We start from the raw sequence: 23,447 nt of genomic DNA on the forward strand, positions 1-23,447 counted from the left end.
AAACACCTAGTTCCTGAATTTTGAGTTCTGCTGGAAATAACACGCATATGGACAGATTTTAGGCAAACATTTATCACTTTGCTACCACATCCTACTCTCCCACCTCATCATTCCAGACTCCTTTCCCTTGCCTCAATTTCCTCCTACCTTTGCTATTTACTTTCTTCCTTGACCAACTATTGACATTTTACTTGGTCATTTGGCTTGTGCCTCTTCTTGCATTGCCTGACTGCCAGTTAGCAGTTATTTTCTTTCCTCAGCTCCACTTTCCTTGCATCTTGCCCCACACCTACTCAGTTTATCTCCCCTCCCTACACTCAGTTTTCCCCCACATTTGCTTCAGTTCCTTTTCCAGCACCACATTTTCCTTTCTTGGCCAATCCCAGCCGAGAAATCCCATCCTTCTTCTTGCCCCTTACTAAAGTATCTCAGTATATCCCTCCCTAGAAGCCACTGCACAGCCAACATCGGTGTCATTTCTCGTTTTGGCTATTAGCCCCATCCTCCCTGACCCCGTCTTTCTCTCCTCACTTTAAGGCAGTTACCTCCTAGCCCAAAGCAAAACCAGACTTCTCTCCTCACAGCTTCTCTCCTCACAGCTTCAGTCACCCAATTTCCTCACCACTTGCTCTTTTCCCTGTATCTACATGGATGCCTTATTGCTCCAATCAAACTGCTTTCCCCTTCCTTATGGATCCAAGGCCAGGAACAGTAAAACTACTTTAGGTCACAAGAAAAAAGTACCAATACTCAGTTCCAGTGCTTTCATTAAAAGCAGCCCAGAGCAGCCACAAGGTGTATCTACTTTTAGATTTACAATTCTGTTCCTTTTCAGATGATTGGTATCGTTCCTCTTCACAGCTTTGAGCAGTCTGAACTTGTTCAAGGAAGGCTTATCCACAGATTTACCAAATTCAAACCTGTATGCACCAACTGTGGAAACTTCTTCAAAAGCTTATAATTTGGTCAAAATGAGGCAGATTTTCTGCAGAAGGCAAAAGACATTTCTAACAGTGACCAGATCATGTGAGCATCAAAATTCTCCAAAATAAAAACCTTAAGAACATGGGAAAACACTACTGTGTTTTGGTCGTCTTTTTCTTGGAATCAACTGAGCCATATCCTGAGATTTTTCCAGAGAGATCCAGCTCAGAGAAGAATGCCTGTATGCCTAAAACTGCTGCGCTCCTGCGAGAGCAGTTCAAGCCATCCTGCCTTCAGAGCAGGAACCTGCCAGCTGATTACGCAAACGTTCCTGACACGCTGCCACGTTTCTTAATCCAGATCGGGGCTACACCTTCACTGGCAGCATTACACAAACCTCCTTCAATTTAAGCTGTTCATACCTTAAAGAAACTGTTGTGGGTATGACTGTTGTACGGCAGTCAAGGAACAAGCTCTGTCTGAGCTAGCAGAATTTTTTTTTAAATGGTTGCAAAGACTCCTCTGAGTGACAGGCATAATTCAGTCAGCCTACAGACTATAAATAGAGTTCAACTGCAGTCACATGCAATTTCAACATGGGGTGTTTTAGTGAAAGCAGTGGAAACCTAACTCGAGAAGAGTAAAATACAGCTAATGACACCAAGCACTAGAAAGTTCCACCTTCCAGAATTTGGATAAGAAAGAACAAAATCATCAACTATTTACAAAACAAAACTAACATTTAGATAATTAAAACTGTAAATATCAATTTTCTACTTTGAAGACTGTATTACTTAGGATGTTAATTCTCACAAAGCTATAAGCACTGTATATACACACACAGACCTATTAATTAACTTAGACAGCAACCTTTAAAATGTATTCGGAACATAATTTCAGTATTAAAGTACTAAAATTTTCATGAAACAAGTAACAGGGACTTTTCCTTCTAAAAGTTCTGCAGCATTTGTTGTTTTGCCACTTACAGGTTGTTGGGATTTCCCTATTGGGTTATTAGTTTATTACCATCTGAGAAGCTCAAAATATGCATAAACTCCTAAGAGTAAAATTAGTAGGGGTTCTTAATTAAAAGGGGACACCATATAGGATGAGTTATCAAGACAATGCACAATTTGGCTTCTAAAGATGTTTGGCAAGCTCTCCTGTCTCAGAAGGAAGTGAATACTGTATGCTTTTTTTAGAGTATTCTGCAACTAACTTGCACAATCTATGAAGAATTAAAAGTCCAAAATATTTAAAATCACTAACACATCATAATTTTAATAAATAGGTCATCATATGGCTCCAGTTTTATAAATAACTCACTGAAAGATTTCACAAAGTTGAATAGAGGAGAACTACATCACTTACTCGTTGGGCAACTTCTGCTGCAGCAGCTGCCATTGCTGCAGCTTTGGCCTTCTCTGCTTCATCGTAAGTAGGAAGAGAGGTAGCTACACTGTAGGGAGGTGGTACAGGATAAAATCCATTCTGTGTTTCTGTTCAAAATAAGAGGTTTATTCATTTTTAAACAAGAAAGATGTCAATAACTGTAAATATTAAACACACAGAACTATTGAGCTTTAAAGTACCTAGGAAGTTCAGCTTCTGTTAAAAATACTTGTACTTCAAATTCTTAGAAGTTACAAAAAAGTATTTTATTAAATAAAATAACAAAAAAATTAAGGAGGCTTGAAGTTCCTGCTCAAGACCGAAACTTTAACTTAGATATTGTAAAGAGCTAACATTTTTAGGAACAGAGACAGTACTTGCTGAGGTGCATATCTAGATATTCTAACCAAGAAATTGTTTTATCAAATCATACAAAAAGCACACAAAGGAAAACCCTGAAAAGGATTGTTAGTTATCAATCCTGATTACGTCCTGTCACATTATCCTTATTATATGATATTTTATACTATATTATACTTTATATATACTTATATATACTACTATATTATACTTAAGTCCTTATCATACTATATTTTTATTAGCAATGCCTTGGTACTAATTCCAGTCAATTCATGAAAATCTGTTGTTTCAAGATTTCAATCTTACCACATTCTTTGAAAAAAATAGTGTTCCTTATATTAATATGGACAGACATAACTTTTATATCCTGAAACAGTACGGTATGATCATAAAATCATTTTTTAAAAATATTAAAAAATTAAAGTTATTTTAAAACACACCGAGTTTCCTTCCACAAGCAGCAGGACTTTCCAACAAGTTCCTTCCTTGGTAAAGAACTGTCAGCACAGGTGCCAATACCACAGAGATATAATATACAGGATAATCCTGAGTGGCCATTTATTATACCCTTAAACATATCTTTCTGAAAGACTAGGCGTAATAAAGTGCTTGACTCAATAAGAAAAACAAGCCACAGATTAATTCTGGAACACATACTTTGTTCAAATTCAAGCAACACCGCTTACAGCAGGTAATATTCAAGTCTCTATTTAAGTCTTTGGGACCCCAAACAAGAAAGGGAGGAGAGAAGAGAGTGAGGAAAAAAATTAAATAATAACAACAATGATGAAAATAAAAGCACTATAATTTTCATTTTAAATTGCTTGATAAAATTAAAAAAAAAAGGTGGGGGGAGCATCTTCTCATGGCAGTATTTTCACCAAATATGCCACGTTCCTTTAAGGAGTCTTAGCTTGGTAAATTGTCTTTCTTTTATAAAGGCATGAAAATTGCTAATGAGGTCTATTACAGAGCACTGCTTTAATCTGCAAAAATTAAATGTGGAATGGAATTAACAGGCAGACTTAAATAAAACCAAAGTATCACACTAATTAATGAACACTCAATTAGTCTGCTAATTTGGAGCAACCGGCGTGATTTAGAAGCAGGCTGCCTCTGAACACCCGGGGCAGAGACCAGCACATGGAAACTCATCCTCTTCGGGAAGCGTCTGCACGGACAGAACAACACAAAAGCAAAGCAAGGAAGCGGCAGCATCGCAGCACGTTGAATCGAGTGCTGATTCACAGCCCCCTGCTCTGACAAGCTGTTATGTGCCAAGAAAAATACCTGAGGTTGCTGCTGCTGCTTCTACAGCTATGCTGCAGTAGGGTGGAGGGGAAGTGTCTGCTTCAGAGACGGCTGCTGTCTGGGGGGTCTGCGCAGGCTCTGTAGAAGTGGAAGGTTGCTCAGCTGCTGAGGACTCTGGAGGGTCATCCTCATTGTGAAGCTTAAAAAAAATAAACATTTTAGATGCACTCTATTTTATTTACATAGCAATTCAATACTTAAAGAATCCTTTTCAAATTTACAACAAAAAATTCTCTTCAACAAAAATATTTATAAATTAGCACTGGACTATTGCAAATAGTCCAATTAAATCGGATAAACTTAACCACGGATTTTTTTTCTCCAGAAATGGATTACTTCTATTCAGCTCTATTCCTGGGAGCCTAAAACTCTGCCTTTCAATGTTTTCCATATGGGAAAATGTTAAGTTTAAAATGCTTTCTTTTACATGAATGTTTTTAAAACTACTACAAGAAGCCTTTTTTACATTTGTAAAATGCATTTTGTAGTGGGTTAATGTAACAGGTGAACATTTTATTGTATTGCATTAATCTAGAGAAATCAACAAAAAAGATTCATATTTCCATTCGCATAACGGAGATTTTTATATTCACATAACTTGTCAGGTAGCTTCTCCATTAAAACTTTGAGACTTTCAAAGCGTTCTGCTTTTCCTTACATTATGGAAATCTTTCCCCCCTATATACTCCTTTAAGTTCTTGTCCTCTGAAAACTGCAATAAAAAGAAGAGAGCACACTTCTGATAAAGCACATGGAAAAATAAGAAAAAGAATAAGCAAGCGGAATGATTAAAACCCTAGAGTTCAAACACTTTTTTTCCCCTTGTTAAAGTAGTTCTGGTAGTTTTAGGAAAGCAGAAATCAAATTCTCTTAAGAAAAGTGTTAACCTTAGACAATGTGCATCTACAGAATAGCTACTGAAACACCCTTTCATGCTTTAATTTAACAGCTTTTAAAAGGATCCTAAAGAATATTGTCTTCCTATTTGTAACCAGAATACAAAGGATACATCTACACTAATCTTGTATTAGGCAAAGTATAATTAGACTACAAAACATACTTTCAGAAGAGAGGGTGCTAAATAAGTCTTACTAAATATTGCTATATTCCCACTAATAATGCTTTTTTATCCAGAGAATATAAAATCTGCAGGTTACAGATTCTATGCTTATTTTTTCCAACAATAAATTAAAGTTCATAGCAGGAATAGCAAGGAAATAAGACATTTCGTTCAATAACAGGCAGGTAAATTGAAAAATAGTTTAACAGAAAGTACAAAATACTTCACAAGAAATTAGAAGAACAACTTCATAAAGTTTTCATATAATTTCTTACTTATGTGACAAAAAGTCATCTACTTTTTAAGCTTTGATTTTGATTCTGATTCAACTTCACCATTAACTTAAACAAGTTTAAAGCATTTTTCCAATATTCCCTCTCCAAATACTGGATTCAAGTATCTGTAGCCCCTAACTTATTTCTATATAAGTATGTGCGTGCGCCCGTGCACACACACAACCAGGCAGAGACCAGGTAACAGAAATGAGCACTGAAAGCGCAGGAAAACTGAGCAATTTGGTCATTTAATCTCTCACCAGAGGTCCTCAAAAGAGCAGCAAACATATGAGAAATATGCTGAGCTCTTTAGACTGGTTAAGTGCGGGGCGGTGGGGGGAAATCAAGATAATCTAATATGTGAGCAAGACAGGAAATCCTGATTTCGAAAAGGCCGAGTAGGTCGGGGCAGGGGGGAGTGCTGTTTTACTAGGAAGGAGGTGAGCAATAACAAAATTACTGGCATACTTTTACAGCAATGGCTGGTACACCCTCATCTGGAATGTGTGGGGAGTTCTGATTACCCCACTGCAACAACTTGGTCTATGAGCGGTAGAGGAAAGAGTCTAGTTAAGGGAGGTGTCCATAATGGCCGTTCTTCCCACTTCTTGCCCTCCCCTCAGTGAGGGGAGCTCGATCTTCTGTCAAAAAATCTGTACAGATAAGACCACTGACACCAGCTCATGCATCAAAAAAAGACACAACTGCTCAACAGGCACTTTTTCCTTACCAAGGGAATTAATGGTGTCTGCCCTACCTGCTTGCCTGAAAACTCCTCTTGTTGAAATCCTCTGAAAGTCACCAACGGTTATAAGTGATGGAAGTGAAAAGAGGTTGGGAAGAGAACATCCAAATAGGACACTTTTTTCTTCAGGAAAAGTGACGAGGCAACCAGCTGTAACAGCAACGGCGTGGAGGGAACAGGAAAACGCCACACTACAGTCTCCGAAGGAGCCCTTTATGCCCTTTGATTAGGTGCATCCAAAAAAACGCCCAGCCCTGGTCATTATTTTGGATGATTTATATCAGGGCAAAGCATTTCTATTTCTGTTGTCCCTTACTGAGCGGATCTTTCAGAAATCCTGAGGGCAGCATGGCTATACCAGCTCAGCAACTTCCCAAGAATTCACAACACGCCTTACAGGACACCGCATTGTTACTATTATAACGGGGCAGGAACTCCAGGTCCTCTCTCAGACTTCCCAAAGACCCTACTGGGACGGCAGACTCACCCTGCGAGCTGCGAATCCCACTCTCCCGGCCGGGAGGCAGCCAGACGGGCAGGCAGGCAGGTACATGGGTATGCAGGTGGGTAGACCAGCTCTCCCGCTAGGCCTCCACAGGCAGCGGCTCCCCTCTGCGGAGCGGCCGGTTCTCTTGAGCCTTTGGGAGCGGAGCTACCTGCGGCCCTCCCTCCTGCCCCCTTCGCTTGGCCTGGCACAGACCCATGCTGGTTTTGGGGACAGGGGGAGCAGAGGTCTGACAGCCAGCACGGAGGTTTCATTTCCGTAGACACCAAACTAAAAACACTCAGATGGGAATAGAAAAATGTCTGTTTCAAGGCAGTACTTGAATGCTACTTTCTTGGGATTTAACAAAGTCAACAAAATTTACCTGAAATTCTTTTCAGTAGTAAGACTACTCTGCCCACGTTTTCAATTGAAGGAGTGGGAAGAGCTCACAGTTCAGGTCCCCCTCACTACAAGCGAGCTATTATATAACTGCAAGCAGAGCAGCTTTTGCCAAGGTTATGGTCAAAATAACTGCCAGGACCTCTTAAACAGCTACAGGCAACAGTAAATTACCACCTTCCTCTGCTCCCCACCACACTATTTTAAGAGCAGGGCTCAAAGGCATGTTCTTCTGTGTTAGCTCCATGTGAAACGTTCTTTTCAATAAGGTTTTCCTGCAACTAGCCCAGTTTCGCTGGTAATAGTCAGCTTTCTAGAAATCCATTTTTAGATAATCCAGAGCAGACTCCCTCACACGTTAGGCTGTGTGCAGTGTAGCCAGCTGACTGTGCAGATCATTAAAATTCAAAACAGGACATATTTCAGTATATTTAGATTCTGCCTAAACTGCCTTCTTCTTCTGCTTTCCCAGCCCTATAGCTACAGGGCATTAGGGGTTCAAGAGCCAGACTGTTTAGACTTGCAAACTACACCTAAGTCCAGGCACTTTCAAAGCTTAAAATTGCAAACTTAGATATAGAAGTAACAGTTCCTCTAACATCAGTGGAGATGACCAGAGAATAAACAACCAGAGGAGGAAAATATTAATTTCCTTCACATGCTTTTTTACTTAGACTATCTTCAGCTGATATCCCAAACAGGATCTCTAAACCAGTAATTCAATACTCTCTTCCAGAAGAAGCTAGAAAGTATCTGTGCATTCACATTTTCAGATCTTCTAGCAGCAATATACTATGGAAGAGGAAAGAAAAAAAAAAAAAAAAAAGGAAAAAAAAAAAGGAAAAAAGTGGTAGAGCCACTTTTCTTTTAGCATTTCATTTTTATCAAAAATAATAATTCTTGGAGGGAATAAACAACAGGAGGAGATCTCTAAGTCCTCTATTTTGTTTGTGGAAATAATGATTTGTAAAGTAACCCGACGTGGAGGGTAGAATGAGCAGACATCCTGCAACAGGACATGAACCACAAATAAGGGCTCAGCAGCACAGAAGCCCTTCACTGCAGGGCAGGCTGGGCACAATTTTCCTCTTTAAGCTTTCCAGAAATGAAGACTTCAAGTGGAAAGATGTTATTCTCTACTTAACTTTTCACTTCCCCTCCAGAGCGTGATTTTTTGGGAACTACAAATGTCTGCTTCTTTGTATAACTTGAGTATCTTCTGATAAATTGCCTGATTGTAGAGGAGCGGCAATAAAGACAAATTGTTAAAATATGTCAAATTTGTAGGCGAGCCCAGGAAGAGGATATACTGTGACGATCTGCAGTGCCAGCTAGACTGCATCGGACTCCGCAAGCTTAGCGAGACATCTTCTGATCGAGTGGATTAAAGCTGCACATGTCATCTCTTATCATCCTGACAGCATATGGTACAAAAGTGCCATACACACACGCAGCCTACTTCTGTTACCCAATTTTATGCACCTTCTTTTAAAAGTTGCTGTATTTTCCATTTTCTAAAATGTAATTCACATCATATAAACAAGCACTGCAATGCAACTTCAACAATACATTATAAACCTTACTTTTGTCCACCTCCCCCCCCCAAAAAAAAAAAAAAAAAACTGTTTTCACATTATATTAGTTTTTTAAATGTATTTTCTGCTGCTCTAAAAGGCATCCAGCTTTCTCTCCCTATTTTCATTTATACCTGTACTGTAAGATTGTCTTGACGAGGATGACTTAGGTTTTTTTTTTTTTTTTTTTTTTTTTTTTTTTTTTTAGAAAAAACACAAATGTAGCCATGGTTCTGCCTTGACTAGAGAACTTCAAGCACTTTCGTCTTCCTTTCTAGCCTTTTCAATCACATGAAACTTCAGGAAATTTGGCTCTTCCAGTTTTGACCTGAGTTTATCCAAACTGTATACTAATCAATACAATGCATGGAAACTCTATGATCATGGATCTAACACCAGGTTTTAAGTAAAAACACAGAACTAATTGAAGTAGATCATACTTTATTCAAAATAACATTGTCTCTACATTTTCACTGTGGTATAGGCTACTTGTGTATTTTTAGAAAGACCCATAAAACAATATAAACACTATGTAAGCGCAGTACACAGTTAGACAGGAATTACAAGATGAGAAGATAAACCTTCCTACTGAAGAAGAAACACTGCAAGTTTCTTGTTCATCAGTAGAGGGAAAAACATTTATAACTTTCTTCTCAATATCAGTTTTCATTCTCTATCAAGGCATTGATTTACAACAAGATTATGCTCTTGTCCACAAACTCCTGTTGTAATGTAGGCTGTCAAGAAGTCCTGCAGAAGAAAACTTTGAATTCCTGTTAACTGAAAGCTATTTGCAGTTCACCAAGTACTTTCTCTTCTAAAACATACTATAGTGACCACAGGCAGTGAGCTCCCCTCCAGAAATTACCTCTCTAAAGATGTTAGACTGAGAGCCTCCCAGGGAATAAATACTACATTAAAGTACAAAGTCATGAAGCTATATAAGATACCTTGGTACAAGCAGGTAAGACACAAAAGTCCAGCAAACTTCAGCAACTTTAGCTTTTCATCCTTTGGTTTATACCTAAAACATCAGTTGACCAAAGCCCACGGACATACCAAAGGACACAGAGCAGTTCTACGTAATTTTTCCCCCCACAATCCCATCACTTGACAAATGGGAATTCCCTCACAGATGCCAGATTTAGCACTGCTCCTTTGCGACAGTGCAGTGGGTTGTTTTGATACATCTCTGGAAAAAGTACTCAACAGTAGCCAATATGTTTTAAGGTCACAGATATAAAATCTGCACTGGAAGCAGGAAAGCGGAACAGAAGGCCATTGCTGCCATTCCACAGCTGTGTAGAAATACCAAATGTGTCTGCTAAATAAGGATTAGGCACCATGGAAACCCACAACCTCTGGAGGCAAATTTCTACCGAAAAGAATCCAGAGAGATTTATACTGAATGTTGTTGAAAAAAAAATAAAAAATACATTGCAACAGAACAGTTTTTCTGGCAAAGTTAGACTCTTCACATAAAAATAAAGCAATCCATAGCAACTGAAAGTGTTTTACATGCAAGTGTAAAAAAAGATACTCATACATATTAATGTAAAGAGTGAAAACATTTTAGTCAGTTCTCACATCAGAGGTCTAGTCTATGGATTTTTCCAAGGTTTGTTGTTGTTTTAAAGAAGCAAATGGGCATTTAAGAAAAAAATAAAAATACAGATAATGGTTAGGATTTCCAGTGGTGGAAGAGGTAATATTCTAAAGGATACTAGATGCATAAAATGTAACTTAGCATTTAATTTCTCATGGATTGTAATCTAGATTTAAACAATTAAGTACAAATTTAACAACACAGTACATGCATTTGCATGCATTCCTTTTTGTCCCCAAGAGAGCTATTTCTTCCCATCTCCCATACCAATAGCAAATGCAGAGCTATCCTTAGCAAAGGACAGTCAACAACATACCATGTGTCAATATTAGAACTCTTCTACAAGTAAAAATGCCAAGACTAACTCCAGCTAAAAGGGCTTTCCTTGAAAATAGTTGTTTCCTCCTAGTTTTTTCCTCCTCTAATACGAGAATATTCAGAGATAATTCTGAATACTGGAATTTTGATATGAGAGGTATGTTTGATTTTTAATCACAAAATTATCAATAGGGCAAATACTGCCACAAGTTTTGTTATAGATGCTACACCCCTGCCTATTCCATTTAATAACTTCTATGGACTTGTTGCCCAAGAACCTTTTCAATCTGCTAGTACTATTTGCCTCTCATGTACTAACAAATTACATGCATCAAGTACATCAAGTAAGTCCTGATCATACTGAAGTAACTCAGAACATACAAAACATGTAAACTGTAAAAATAATGAGCATATGAGAACCTGTAAAATTGGGAGATGGACAAAACTGCCACCAATAACAAACTTGTCATTTAACATTTAGTTGCAGTTTTCATTCTAACCTGCATTCATCCAGGCTAAAAACTTCAGTGCTGATACAAAAAGTGAAGTATTTCTGAAAATATCATTCTTGTTTCACTGAAAGGCTAAAGTACAATAGGAAGGTTCACGGACAGCAGCTTCCTAATGAGGACAATGAGGGGGAGGCTAAAAACTGCAAATCCAGTTTGTACGGAGAAGGATGAGGAAGAAAATGAGATCTTCCTAGAGAAGTATTATAGTAACTGAACTATGAAAGGGATACCTTAGGTCCTTCATTTGACAGAGTAAGAAAAGAAAAAAAAGGACTTGAGTTTGTGTCTCCTATCTCACAATTGAATTACCCTTGAAAATTCTGGAGTAAAATCCTAAGAAAAGCTTGAATTATGTCACAGACAGCACAGGTGTTTTTCTCTTGGGTATCTGAATAGAGCTAGTCAAGCAGGAACAGGCTCCCACTCAGCAGTCCTAAATAGCTCCAATGAAAATCGCTGGATCAAATAATACATATATCAGAGGAGTAAGTCAATAAATGCAAACTGTTATTCTTATTAAACAGGTCAATCCATTTTGTATATAACTCATTTATTGGCAACTGAAAAAGTGGAATACTCAAGCTCCACAATTTCAGATATCAGCAAATCATATAATTAAAGAGACGTGACATACAAGTCCCAACACCTTAAAAAAAAAAAATGTGATCTGGTAGGACATATTTTTCCTCGCAAAAGAATATGCAAAAGAATAGGTTTTACTGAAGTTACCTTGTTTTGAATTGCAGACTTTTCTCCTGTATCCACTATGGAACACCCAGCTTTACTTGAAATTTAGTGACAAATACAACCCAGAAGAGCAATAAACTATAAAAGTCTGCTTCCCTGTCTTTCCTGTCTTTAAAGGACGTGCTTTGTATTTCCGTTGATAAACAAACACCTTATACAGCCTGATGGCTTTTGGGCTTGTCCAATGGTGAGAGGAGTGATGCACAGGTCTAGAAGCAGGCACTTCCCAATAGGTCAAGTCAAACAGAAACCCATTGCAGCTGATCAGGAAACTCAGCTGTTCAGAGATGGGAGGAAGCAGATGACTGCACTAGTGCTACCTAGTGACTTGGGAAGTCAAGGAAAGCGAAGGTAACAGCCACTGGGATAAGGCACAGGACAGAACTACGGAACACAGGGACACCCTGGTCATTGAGCTGTTGCAGTAGCAAGATAGATGCCATTGGAAATATTCTCTTGTCAACAGCTTTTCCCCAAAGCTATTCTACCTAACCTCTGCAGGTTAATCAAGAAATACAAACAAACAAACAAACCCACACATGTTCAACAGTAAGCTATGCATACAGCTTTACCAAGGACATGATTATGACCCTCATTACAACAATAATCCATCTGTCATCATTACCAGGAATGCTGTCAAAAGGTAACATACTATTCAAAACTACAGAAGGCACACTCATGTTTGTCAGCATCTTAAGTTACAACATGATAGAGAGAGATTAAGTGTGTTATTCTTTCCTTAAGTTTTCACTGAAAACACATGTTTTATGAGGGAGATAACAAACCTCTGTCAAGCATCCTGAACAGCAACTGAAGAAGAATGGGACTATAAACAGAAATACAGAATTAGTAATATATAGGATATTGATCATGTTTTGTTGTGTCTACAATACTCAGTTTCGAGAGTTTTTGTTTGATTGTTTTTTTGTTTTGTTTTTCCTAAAACACTCTAGATACAGAATGAGGCACAGCCAGGGGTGTCTGTGAGAAACCTAGTATCTAATACCTAGTATCTAATGTTCAAGGTACAGAGTAACTGAAAAGCAAGTTGCACTATATCACTTTTAGGCTATTCTTACCCTCAGACACTGGAAACAATGTTTAAATGGAATAAGCAACTAAATGTTAAAATGGAAATATATTTTCCACTTTCGTTCTAAGTCTCAAAGCCGTAAGGCATCATGCACATCCTGAAATGAGCAGAGAATCAAGGCAATGAGAGACTTCGGCACAAAACAGAAGCTGTTAGTCACTTCCATTAAAAACACAGCTGGCAAAGGGGGTGCCCTTCTTACTGAAATGGGTCGTTTGTTAGAGTACTTGTGCAGGAAGTGGGAGACCAAGACCTGAGGCAGCTCAAACACACGTTCTTGGCTGTACAGTGGCTCAGTTCCAGTAGGAAGAGTTGCCAATGCCCCTCCAACCCAATAAGCTTCCCAGTGTTTTATTCTTTCTTTGCCCTAGAATTACATTTCCATCCCAAATTGAAAATACTTTGCCTAATATAGGTGTGCAGTGGTATATAGTCCATCTGCTCTTTCTCCTGTTCCAAGCAGTCTAAACACCTCTGGTCTGAAATGAGATTTTAAGCTATGAAACTGAACACAGAAATCACACCCAGGATTGCAAGCTCCATCCTAGGACTGAGGTCCAAATATTAGATATCATGACAGTAGCAGTTGCCACACACTCATTCTTTTGTGGATATTGTCCTCAGGAAAACAGTTTCAAACATAGACTTGGGCTAAGCATTTGTCCTATTCACCTTAGTTTCTCCATCTGGGAGACTGCTACCTACATTTAGCATTAACATAGGGCTTTCTCAGCATGAGGATTTTAAGACTTTTCCACTGTGATTCCTACCTCATTTTTTAGGCATGAACACTCTCAAACAGCAATTACAGGGTCTTTAGAGGGTCTTTAAGCAGCACAATAGGAAGAGATCTAGCTCGGCCAGATCACAAATGATTTTTGCCACAAACCCTGTTATTCAAAAGCATTTTACTCTTGTTACTGAAATTTTCCCCCTCTTCCCTTTCTTAATAGAAAAGACATACCTGAAGCAGCCTTTTGGAGGAACAACCCAGTCTGAAGCTGCCTTTTTTCATCACAGGACTTAATGTCACTGCTTGGGGCAGGGACACCTTTCTTTTGCTTACATCTTTGTATACGTACATCTCTGAGGAATTTTAAAGTTCAAGAGTACAACTTCACAAGACGGCCTTGGCCAAGCCACAGCTTTCTGCTACCCAAAAAGGACATCCTTTTCCCACTCTTTCCTCCCAGCAATTCCCTTCTGCAAACTCATCATTAGTCTTAAATTTAAGTCTATCAAGATTTCCTAGAACTAATATAAAAATAGTATTAAAGAACCAACCATAAGAGACAGAACAAGACAACGAGTAAAAATTTAATCAGTATGAATAAGAACCATAGGCATTTTCTGATTAATTTAACTTTAGCTATACACCTGTTTAGTTAGTTATACAAGTATGTTTAGTTAAACATTAGAATATGACACTCAAAAATCACCAGAAGAGGAATAAGATTCAGAAGACAAAAACAAGCCAGAAATTTTTACAAAGTTTAGAAGGCCATCTTCATAAATTAGACAGTAGGTATATCTAAAAATAAAGGTAACATCTATATACCTTATTGTTACCACAGAATTTTTAATCTCTGGGAGATGAAGATTGCTTTTATTATAAATACAATATTCCTCTCCTCAAAAACCTCCATTCATATGAAGACTCCCATCTACTGTTCATAGGCGAAGTTTCATACCTAAATGCAGACACCTAAGTACATTCTTTGAAGTGAATTTGAGTTTTAATTTGAACATCTATATTTTCCCTTTTGCACATATATTGGTAATGATTTTATATATATATATATATATATATATATATATATATATATATAATAACCAGCTGCTAACCTACCACAACAGCCCTGTATTAAGTTTTTATGAAGTATCTAAATTACTAGTTACCATGAAAACCCAGTGTCTTTGGGACACTGCAACCAACCAAGGTCCACACTTCTCAAAGCTTTTCTGCCAGTCTGGTGAACTGCATCACCTCTGAGAGGGAAGAGGCAATAAGTCAAATTTCTGCTTACTCTACAGTGACTTTTGACAAAACCAAGTTATTGCATGAAAAGAAAAATGAACAATGGAAGTATGTCTAGAAGAGTTCCCATCATTTTTTGGAGAAAAGCCTGTAGGAATGGAGTAACTCAGGTACATTTTTCTGGCTGTGGGTTTGATTTTGTTCAACATGGCAGAATTGGTGTCCTATATTACAAACGGATCCAGTTTGTAAGCAGGGCTGATGAAAATGAAACATGGCTCTTCTTTCCTCACCACCCCCATACACATTGACTCCGAAGACAGGAAACTGCCCAAATGCCCATATTTGAGCCCATATTAATATGAATAAATGCAAGCTATGAGTAAGCTATGGTAACTGCTATTACTCCCGTTCTAGCAACGAGACAGAGCTTTCTCCTGTGAAGCAGATCCATGGCTGGATACTACATTTGTGGTAGTCAATCCATTTTGTATATAACTCATTTATTGGCAACTGAAAAAGTGGAATACTCAAGCTCCACAATTTCAGATATCAGCAAATCATATAATTAAAGAGACGTGACATACAATTCACGTAGAGAGATCCAAAAAGCAGATGATCATGACAACACACAAAGACAGATTACTCTGCTTTACATTTCCAAAGGGGAAGAGAGAAAAGATTGTGCCTATCTGGTACGTCATCTACTTGATCTGTCAGGAACATACTGAGAAACTAAGTATTTCATATGAAAGAAGGAAATAGATATCTAGCTATTTAAAAGATTACCTAAAAAGTAAAAGACAAGCAGCACGACTACTGTATTTGCAAATATGCCACAGCATCTGTAATATCCTTTTTCATCTTCGATTGCTATGGATTTTTAAAAGGAAAAAGATAGGGCAATTCAAAAAAAAAAACTGCTCTTTACATAAAAGTAAATTATATTCCATTTAATTTGATATTCATAAAAATATGTTGAAATAAATGGGTAATTTACAAGTTTTAAATGGTTACTATCAAATTCTAAAAATAATTAAGGTATAAGCATAGCCCATTATTTGGGAGTTCAACTTATTTCAAAAGCCCCTTGTGTAAGGCCCTTCTAAACTATTAATAAGTTAAAGTGCAAAATGTCAGTGCATTGAAAAAAATTTTTATCTCCCCTGGTTAAGAGGTTTGTATCACTAAATGTGTCAGCTTAACTGTCATAAGCACAGTCAGGCAACAGCAAGGCTTATCACTTAGCCTATCTTTACTCAATATTCTTCTGTGCTATAAACACAGAAGCCTCCTAAAAGCACCCAGCTTGCCTTCTAGTTATGACTTCACAAGCAGACGTACTGAAAGCAGTGGAATTTCCCTAACATAAGCTCGACTGGTTCGGTAACACCAATCCCCCAGAGATGACAAGTACTGGACCATATTGGAGAGGTGTCATCTGGATGGCTGTGATTCTTACATGACAGGGAAAGTAAATAATACTCGGGTAAATTTTGTTTATTTGCCAATCACTATTAGTTTCAGTTCCATGAAAAGAAGAGGATTTTCTTCTGCGTAGGTTGACTCGTGAGTTTCAGACATACAAAGACAACATGATTTTAAATCAGATTAAAAACACAAAGCCATAAGAAGCCAGTGGCAATGGAATTAAGAAATACAGAATATTAAGTGTTCCTTTTAACCATACAACTGCTCATATCATGTAGCATTACATAGCCAAGGTGTTTACAGTATGAATTTCCACCATTTAATCCTGCCTGTAAACCACATACACGATGACACAAAAAATTCATGAACTTTAGCAGAAGACAAAATAGTCCCAATAAACAGCAGGCTGGAGTCTTGGGGTTCTTCATCACTCATTACTTAGAAATGAAAGCAGCATTTCCAATACTCACCCAACCCCAAGTGCTACAGGAGTATGACAAGTTCAGTGATGGCTTAAGTGACATCTGTGTGGACAACTGACCTTTGGTTTTACCAGTCCTGGTTTGCTATTTACCTACTTTACACCTTAACACTTAAACCTATCCTACAGTGAAAGACAATCAACTACCTGTGCAAAGATTATTACTCAAAAGCCTTAATGAAGTAACATGGGGAAGAGACCAATTATAATTCTTAAGCAATTCAGCATTTACATTTGAAGCATCTCTCTGGGCCTGTATAGCCTAAAGAGAAGGCTGAGGAAGGATCTTGATCTTATCAGTGTGTACAAATACCTTAAGGGAGAGTGTCAAGAGGAGGGGGCCAGACTCTTTTCAGTGGTGGTCAGTGATAGCACAAGAGGCCACTAACTGAATTACATAAATTTCTACCTGAATTTGAAGAAAAATTCTATACTGTGAGGGTGACAGAGCCCTGGAACAGGCTGCCCAGAGAGGCTGTGGAGTCTCCTTCTCTGCAGATCTTCCAAACCTGCCTGGATGCCACCCTGTGCCACGTGCTCTAGATGACCCTGCTGGAGCAGGAGGGTTGGACTAGATGGTCTCTAGAGGTCCCTTCCAACCTCAACCATTCTGTGAATCCTTAAGATGTGGCTTTCAATGGAAATGTAAATGTCTATATCATTTTGTACACTTGTGAAACACCTCCCTCATTACTTAGTTACTTGGTAAAGAAAAAAAAATCTCACAAAAAATGGGTTCCTCAGCCATTTTTACACACTGCAGAAGACTGCTGAATTTCTTTCTCTGCGCTTCAGTACACATATTCATAAAGCATCATTCAGATCACCTTTTTTGTGAACAAGCTCGAACGAGAAGCAGACATTTCAGGCAACAAGACAGCACTGCACAATTTAGGGACAGATGACAGTGAGCTAGAAAATACAAGGACATAGAAAAATTATCACAGAACAACTTATTATTACATTTTACTAAGTCGATGCCTCCATCTCCCAGTCCAAAAAAAGCAGAACAGGAAAAAAAAAAAAAAGAAAAAAGAAAAACCACACAGGAAAAGACACATTTACCAACAACATTGCAGTCTGCATGTGACTAAGGAAAGAAAAAGGAAGGAACGCAGCACAACAAAGGTTGGCTAATTTATTTCTGATGTCATATTCCTGCACGGAAGCATGACAAATTCTTACCCATCTATTAGATCTGTTCTCTGCCCTAGGAAGAGGGGACAGAAAAGTAAAAAAAAAAAAAAAAAAAAAAACCCTCAAATGCCCGAGGCAGATAAAGTTACGTAATGCTGACTTACTGCCTGCTCTTAGTTTACAACACTTACTGTGCTGTACTTCCAAGTAGCTGCTTTTTAACACTTGCACCATTTTCATATTTTTATACTTAAATATATTAAAAAGAACAAAAATTTAATAGTGTTTCTGACAGGGAAAAACAAGCAAGAGAAACCAGTGTTTAACTGAATGCTCAGGCATTTTCTGCTCCTTAACAGGTCATAAAATTGACTGCTTGTGTTAAAGCTTAAAATTAAAGTGCCTGCCATTCTTGAGGTCTTTTAGTTTAACTCGCTTAAAGAAACCACAAACAAGCAGAGGCAGCAGTGAGAGCTTCTTCAGCTTCCTGCAGTGCTTACTAATTACCATCACCTCTATGAACTGACTGTAAGCCAATAACTCCTTTCATTTTGTTTAGAAAAAAACTTGTCCTGAATAAAGGAAAAAAAAAGAAAAAAAAAAAAGAAAAAAAAAAAGTCAACTGGAAATAAAGGCAGAAGAGGGGAAATAAGGGAAAAAAATACTATTAAAGTAATAGTAATAATAATAAAACACAAATAGTGAGAAGCACTGGTTGGATTTCATAAGCTTGGCAATAGTGAGTAGGAGGCTCACAAAACTAATGCCATTTTAGACACATATTTCTCCTCTGTATTTTGCCCCTAAAAATTAGGTCATGAAAACAAAACAGGCATTTTCAAAAGCTGAAATCTATTGCTTATCATTCGTCATAGTCATTGTAAAAGGAAATACACCACAACTCTTAAGATTTCAGGTTTAATAATAAGGTGCTAAGTACATCTGTAATTGTTTTTTCTTCTGTCCTCTGAGACCGCACAGTAAGCAAATATGATTTTGGAAGTCTCAATGTCAAGCTGTCAGATGTACTGCGAAGTAAAGGGAAAAAGGCAATATCGTCCTTCTTAAAAGATAGTAATCAGCAAGATGTTTTTTGAACTCTGGAGTACCTCAAGGATTAAAACAGCACTTTTGCCATTCCACTGAATGTGTAGTCAGTTATTTCATGTGCTGTAACTGCAAAAGCTTCAGAGAACCCTTCCATAAGGAAATTCAGTTACGTAGATTGGCCACAAAGTTTAATATACACAGGGAATTGATTGGACCGAACCTTATTATATCACATCAATATTGGCCCTTTTAAAACTCTGCACCAAAAAGCATTTCTCCAAAGCATCTATTTAAGGCTGGGCACCAGCAACCACAGTTGGAAGTTCCAAATCAAATGGAACATAAGAAATATTACAGAGGCAAACTATTTCTTCATTACCTCTTGCCATGCTTTTTCCTATTCCTTTGAGTAACAGGATGAGGATTTTCCATTATATTTATGTGACTCTTAATAGCATATATTTTAAGGCCTTTCAAAACAGACCTCGCTTACTTCAGACCTCAGAGAGATAGGAGCATTTGGAGGCCTCCCCATAGAGATGGCAGGCCCAGAAATACACGGGGGCAGGTCAAACAAGAGCAAACGTGCCTACAGCCAGCAGCAAAGGCTGCAGATTTTTATGGCATTCCCCTCAAACTCACAGCAAAGCCGCCAAGCACACGGAACTAAAGGCCAAAACTGAAACTTCAGAGGAGGCTGCCCACGCGTGAGTCACTTTTGCAACCAGTAGGCAGAAAAGCTCACCCCTTTTAAGTGCAACAGCCACTAACCCGAGGGAAAGAAGCACCACAACCCGCTCACACCGGGATACTGCGCTCAGTGCCCTGAATTGCTGCTTCAGCCGCGGAGTCCAGGGAAGAAGCAGCACTTAAGCGGGACTCAACGCAAAGCGCCCACAACGGACCGCCCTACCCCCCGCGTGTACGTGTGGATACACATACATATGTGTAAGTGTACACACGCGCACGTACGCGCAGGGGCTCGCAGGGCCCTTGGGAGCGCTTCGGCCGGGGCGGACAGCGGGGGCGCTGCCCCAGCCGCGGCGCCGGCCGCGGGAAGCGGCTGCGGGGCACCCCGGCCCCCAGCTGAACGGCGGCGGAGGCCGCGGCCGGCCCGCCCGCCCGGGCGCCGCGATCTTCCGCCGTGACGCGGGGCTGCCCCGGCGGAGGCGGCGCCGGGCTCGGGCCCGCCGCGGCGCCAGAGGAAGCAAAAAAAAGGTGGTGGGGGCCGGGAAATGGAGGCAGAAAAAAGGGTTAAAAGGGTAAAAGGGCCGCGCGGGCGCGGTACTCACCACTTGGTAGCGGCTGGCGGGCTCCATCGCGGCCGCCCGCGGACACAGACGCACGCAGCGAGGCGCGGCCGCCGCGCAGCCCTTCGCCCTCCTCCCCTTCCTCCCTCTCCCCTCCTTCCTCCTCCCTTTCCCCTCCTTCCTCCTCCTCGCTCAACCGCCGCCCGGCCCCTCCCCCGCCAGGGGCGGGGCCGCCTCGCTGCCCGCCGCCGCGCGGGGGCGGGGCCACGGCCCCGCCCTCTGTGACGCACGCGCCGCGGCCGCCCCCGCCGCGCCGCGGCCGCGCGCATGCGCAGCGGGCCCGCCCCGGCGGCGGCGGAGCGCGTGCCCCGCGTCACGGGGCTGCGCGTGGGGCCTCGCCTTAAATATAGCCTTAAAAACACCCTTAAAAACACCCTTAACTGCACGAGGGTTGTTTTGCTTTGATGGGTTTCTGTTTGGTCGGTTTTGGGTCTTTTCTTCTGGGTCGGTCCTGGCAGGGCAGCCACAGCTTAGCCCCTTTGGGGCAAGAATCAGTAGTTGCAGCACAAAGACAGTGCCCTGGGGAATCGTCTTGAGTAGGGATCTCAAAACAGTGATTTTTAAGGGATCCCAAGCCTATTTGTCCTCCATCCCTTTGAAAGTCTGAGGCAAAGCACTGCGCTCTGACAGGAAGAGAAATGTTGTGATTTTCTCCTCTTTCTCTTAAATCAGTAAATGTTTATGTGTTCGTGTACCATTGGTGACCTCCTGGGTCACCAAAGCAGTGAGACCTTTGGCCCTGGTGTCCTGTCTGGTCAGTGGGCCTCATTCCCAGGCTCCCAAGCTGTGCAATGTATTAATGCCCCAAAAAAGCTGAGTTTGGGGAACATAAGGTCTGCTTTCTCTGGGGCATTTCTTACCTTCCTCATTTGAAAATATTGCTCCATATTAAAAAAAAAAATCTTTTAACAGTTTAGAAAAAGGTTGGCAGGGAAATATGGGTTAGAAATGGATTAATGATATTATTTTCCTAGCAGGATTTCCTCTCTTTTCCTCCTTTTATCTCTATACATAATGAAAGTTTCTGTGTTTAATTATTCTGTCTTAAAAGGAAGATTTATTAGTACAGGTCAGGTCGAGTTTAAGAACAGTGTGGACAGAGTACTGCACTGTGCTTCTATTACCAAACAGAAGGAAAAGCTCTTAATTATATTACCAGATTTCATGGGAAAGGGAATTCAGAGCATTCATGTAATAGGTTTAACTTCTAGTGTCTTCTCTACCATTAGAAACAAAATTTCCACAGATAAAATGTTTTAAAAGTGTTCATTTTCAGAAATGGGGATTTGAAAATGTCTGACCTCCACTTTTTTTCTTTTTTCTTTCTTTTTTTTTTTTTTCCCTATATTTTGTATCTCAACTGTATGGAATAAAGAGGCCTAGAAACTCCAAGTTGGACACCAGATAAGTTCTGCTGATAGCTTCCCAAGGCTCTGTAAATATTTAAACAGAATACAAACAGACACAACACAACTCACAAACTGAGTTTGTGAGAGCAACTGAATAAGCATTAATGAGAAATAACTCCTAATTTTAAATTTTAAAAAATATATGTTTTTTAAGGGAAGAAAAGTTAGCAAATAAGAAGCAGAATGTCTTTAATGTAAAAATCAGAAAATGCTCCACAGAAGTTTGCAAAAAGAAAATTGGGGGCGGGGGAAGGGAGCTGCATACTTTGAGATGAACTTTGGATGGGTGATACAGCCCCAGAGATACACAGAGACCCAACTTCTTGTTCTTAGCAGTATTGTCAATGCGGCCTTAAACAGACAGTATGGCTTTTAGTTCTGAGTATGTCCTTTAAATTCTTGCTCTTTCCCAAATTCTTTTTTAAGTCATGTAACTGGGTTGTTGGCTATGTCAACTGTCATCGCACGGATAGGAGGCTAAAAAGGAAAGTCACACATTTTTGTCAGATCTTTATATTTTCAAAATAGTGTTATCTATTTGTTTTAGCTATATATTTTAAGCTGAAGAAGCAGCTGCCTTCTCTCTAAGGCAGAATCTATAGTCCAAATGAATCAGCAAGCACTAAGGTACCTGTAAATATATACTAAACACAGGAAATGTGTATTTCAGAATGGATAGAATTTTATTACCTATTTGAATAATACTGGTTTTAATATTTACTTTTCGTGTGTGTGTTTGACCATGGTATACAGTCACAGTAATGCTATCATAGCTTTCTGGATCATGTAGTAATTTGTTTATTGGAAAAGGCCTCTATTTATGGAAAGTGCTCAGCATGCAAAGAAAATAATGTCAAAATGACATTTAAAAGAAAGCATTGCTTTAGATTTGTTTTAGGAAAGAAGAAACTTATTTGCCCCAAGTCAGCAAGTTTACAACAGTTTAAACTTTGCTCTAACGTGAAAATGAGCCAACACAGGAATGTTCTTGGTGGTAGTAACTGTTGCAAGATTGATACTGTTGAAAGTTAACTTGAAGATGGGAATCTGAATTCAGATGCACCTGAATTTAATTACCCAACTGCAGGCAGTACAGGATCGTTAACAAATTTAAACTTATTCTGTCAGTGGTCAGCAAATAAGGAAGTGCTATGCTTATCTTTATGCTTCTTTCCCTCTATACATTTTTTTAATGTTTCTGATGGAACACTACATAACATGTAGATCAATTTTATTTTAATAAGTATGCATAAAGCAATATTGCATTTTTATACTATTTTACTGTTTGATACTATTTAAAATAAATATTATGCTTACTATGCTGTTTTGCTTACTATACTATATAAAAACTTGGAATGAAAGTTGTGCATTTATATCAGAAATGAAGAATAATTTTAAACCTCATTTTTTGTAACTTAATTTTGCATCTTGAAGTCATGGTTTTCAAGCCTATAATCCAAAAAATATAATGGAGAAATAAATAGATTTTTTCCAAAGATAAACTTAAAGAAATTAATGTACTTACCTCATTTATTCTGGACTGACCTGAAATCAGGTTATAGCCTCACTGTGTTGTTTCCTTCACTGCTTGCAAGCTGTGGTTATAAATTATTTAGTTTTAATTCCATGTTCTTGGTTATGCAAACTGCCTAAAATTTCTGATCTCTGTATGGACTTTGATAGCTCCTCTAAGAAGGAAGTTGGCTGAGAAAAAGAACAAAAATGGATTTCTCAGAAAGAAACAGCAGGAGGTTGGCTTGGTTTTCTTCGTCTTTTCTTCTTTTCTAGGCAGCACCGGCAATGCCAAAACCATCATTACCAGGAACACAGGGCTACTTTTAAGATTTC

General features: G+C 39.2%; 1 protein-coding gene across 2 annotated transcripts in view; it reads right to left on the reverse strand.

Annotated features, from left to right (window-relative positions):
* NDFIP2 (Nedd4 family interacting protein 2) overlaps positions 1–20,288 on the reverse strand; it is a 41,478-nt gene extending 21,190 nt beyond the window's left edge. For both annotated transcript variants that reach the window (XM_088540273.1, XM_088540272.1), the window contains exons 1-3: positions 20,173–20,288; positions 3,972–4,126; positions 2,296–2,425 (exon numbers count right to left, since the gene is read on the reverse strand). In XM_088540273.1, coding sequence (XP_088396399.1) covers positions 2,296–2,425; positions 3,972–4,126; positions 20,173–20,199 — 312 coding nt within the window. In that variant the 5' untranslated portion in view covers positions 20,200–20,288. The remainder of the gene's footprint in view (positions 1–2,295; positions 2,426–3,971; positions 4,127–20,172) is intronic.
* Positions 20,289–23,447: the final 3,159 nt, after the last annotated feature.

This window comes from Tinamus guttatus, unplaced genomic scaffold (genome assembly GCF_059628265.1).
Source record: "Tinamus guttatus ecotype Peru unplaced genomic scaffold, ASM5962826v1 Tinamus_guttatus_pri_ptg000058l, whole genome shotgun sequence".
Taxonomy (NCBI): Eukaryota; Metazoa; Chordata; class Aves; order Tinamiformes; family Tinamidae; genus Tinamus; species Tinamus guttatus.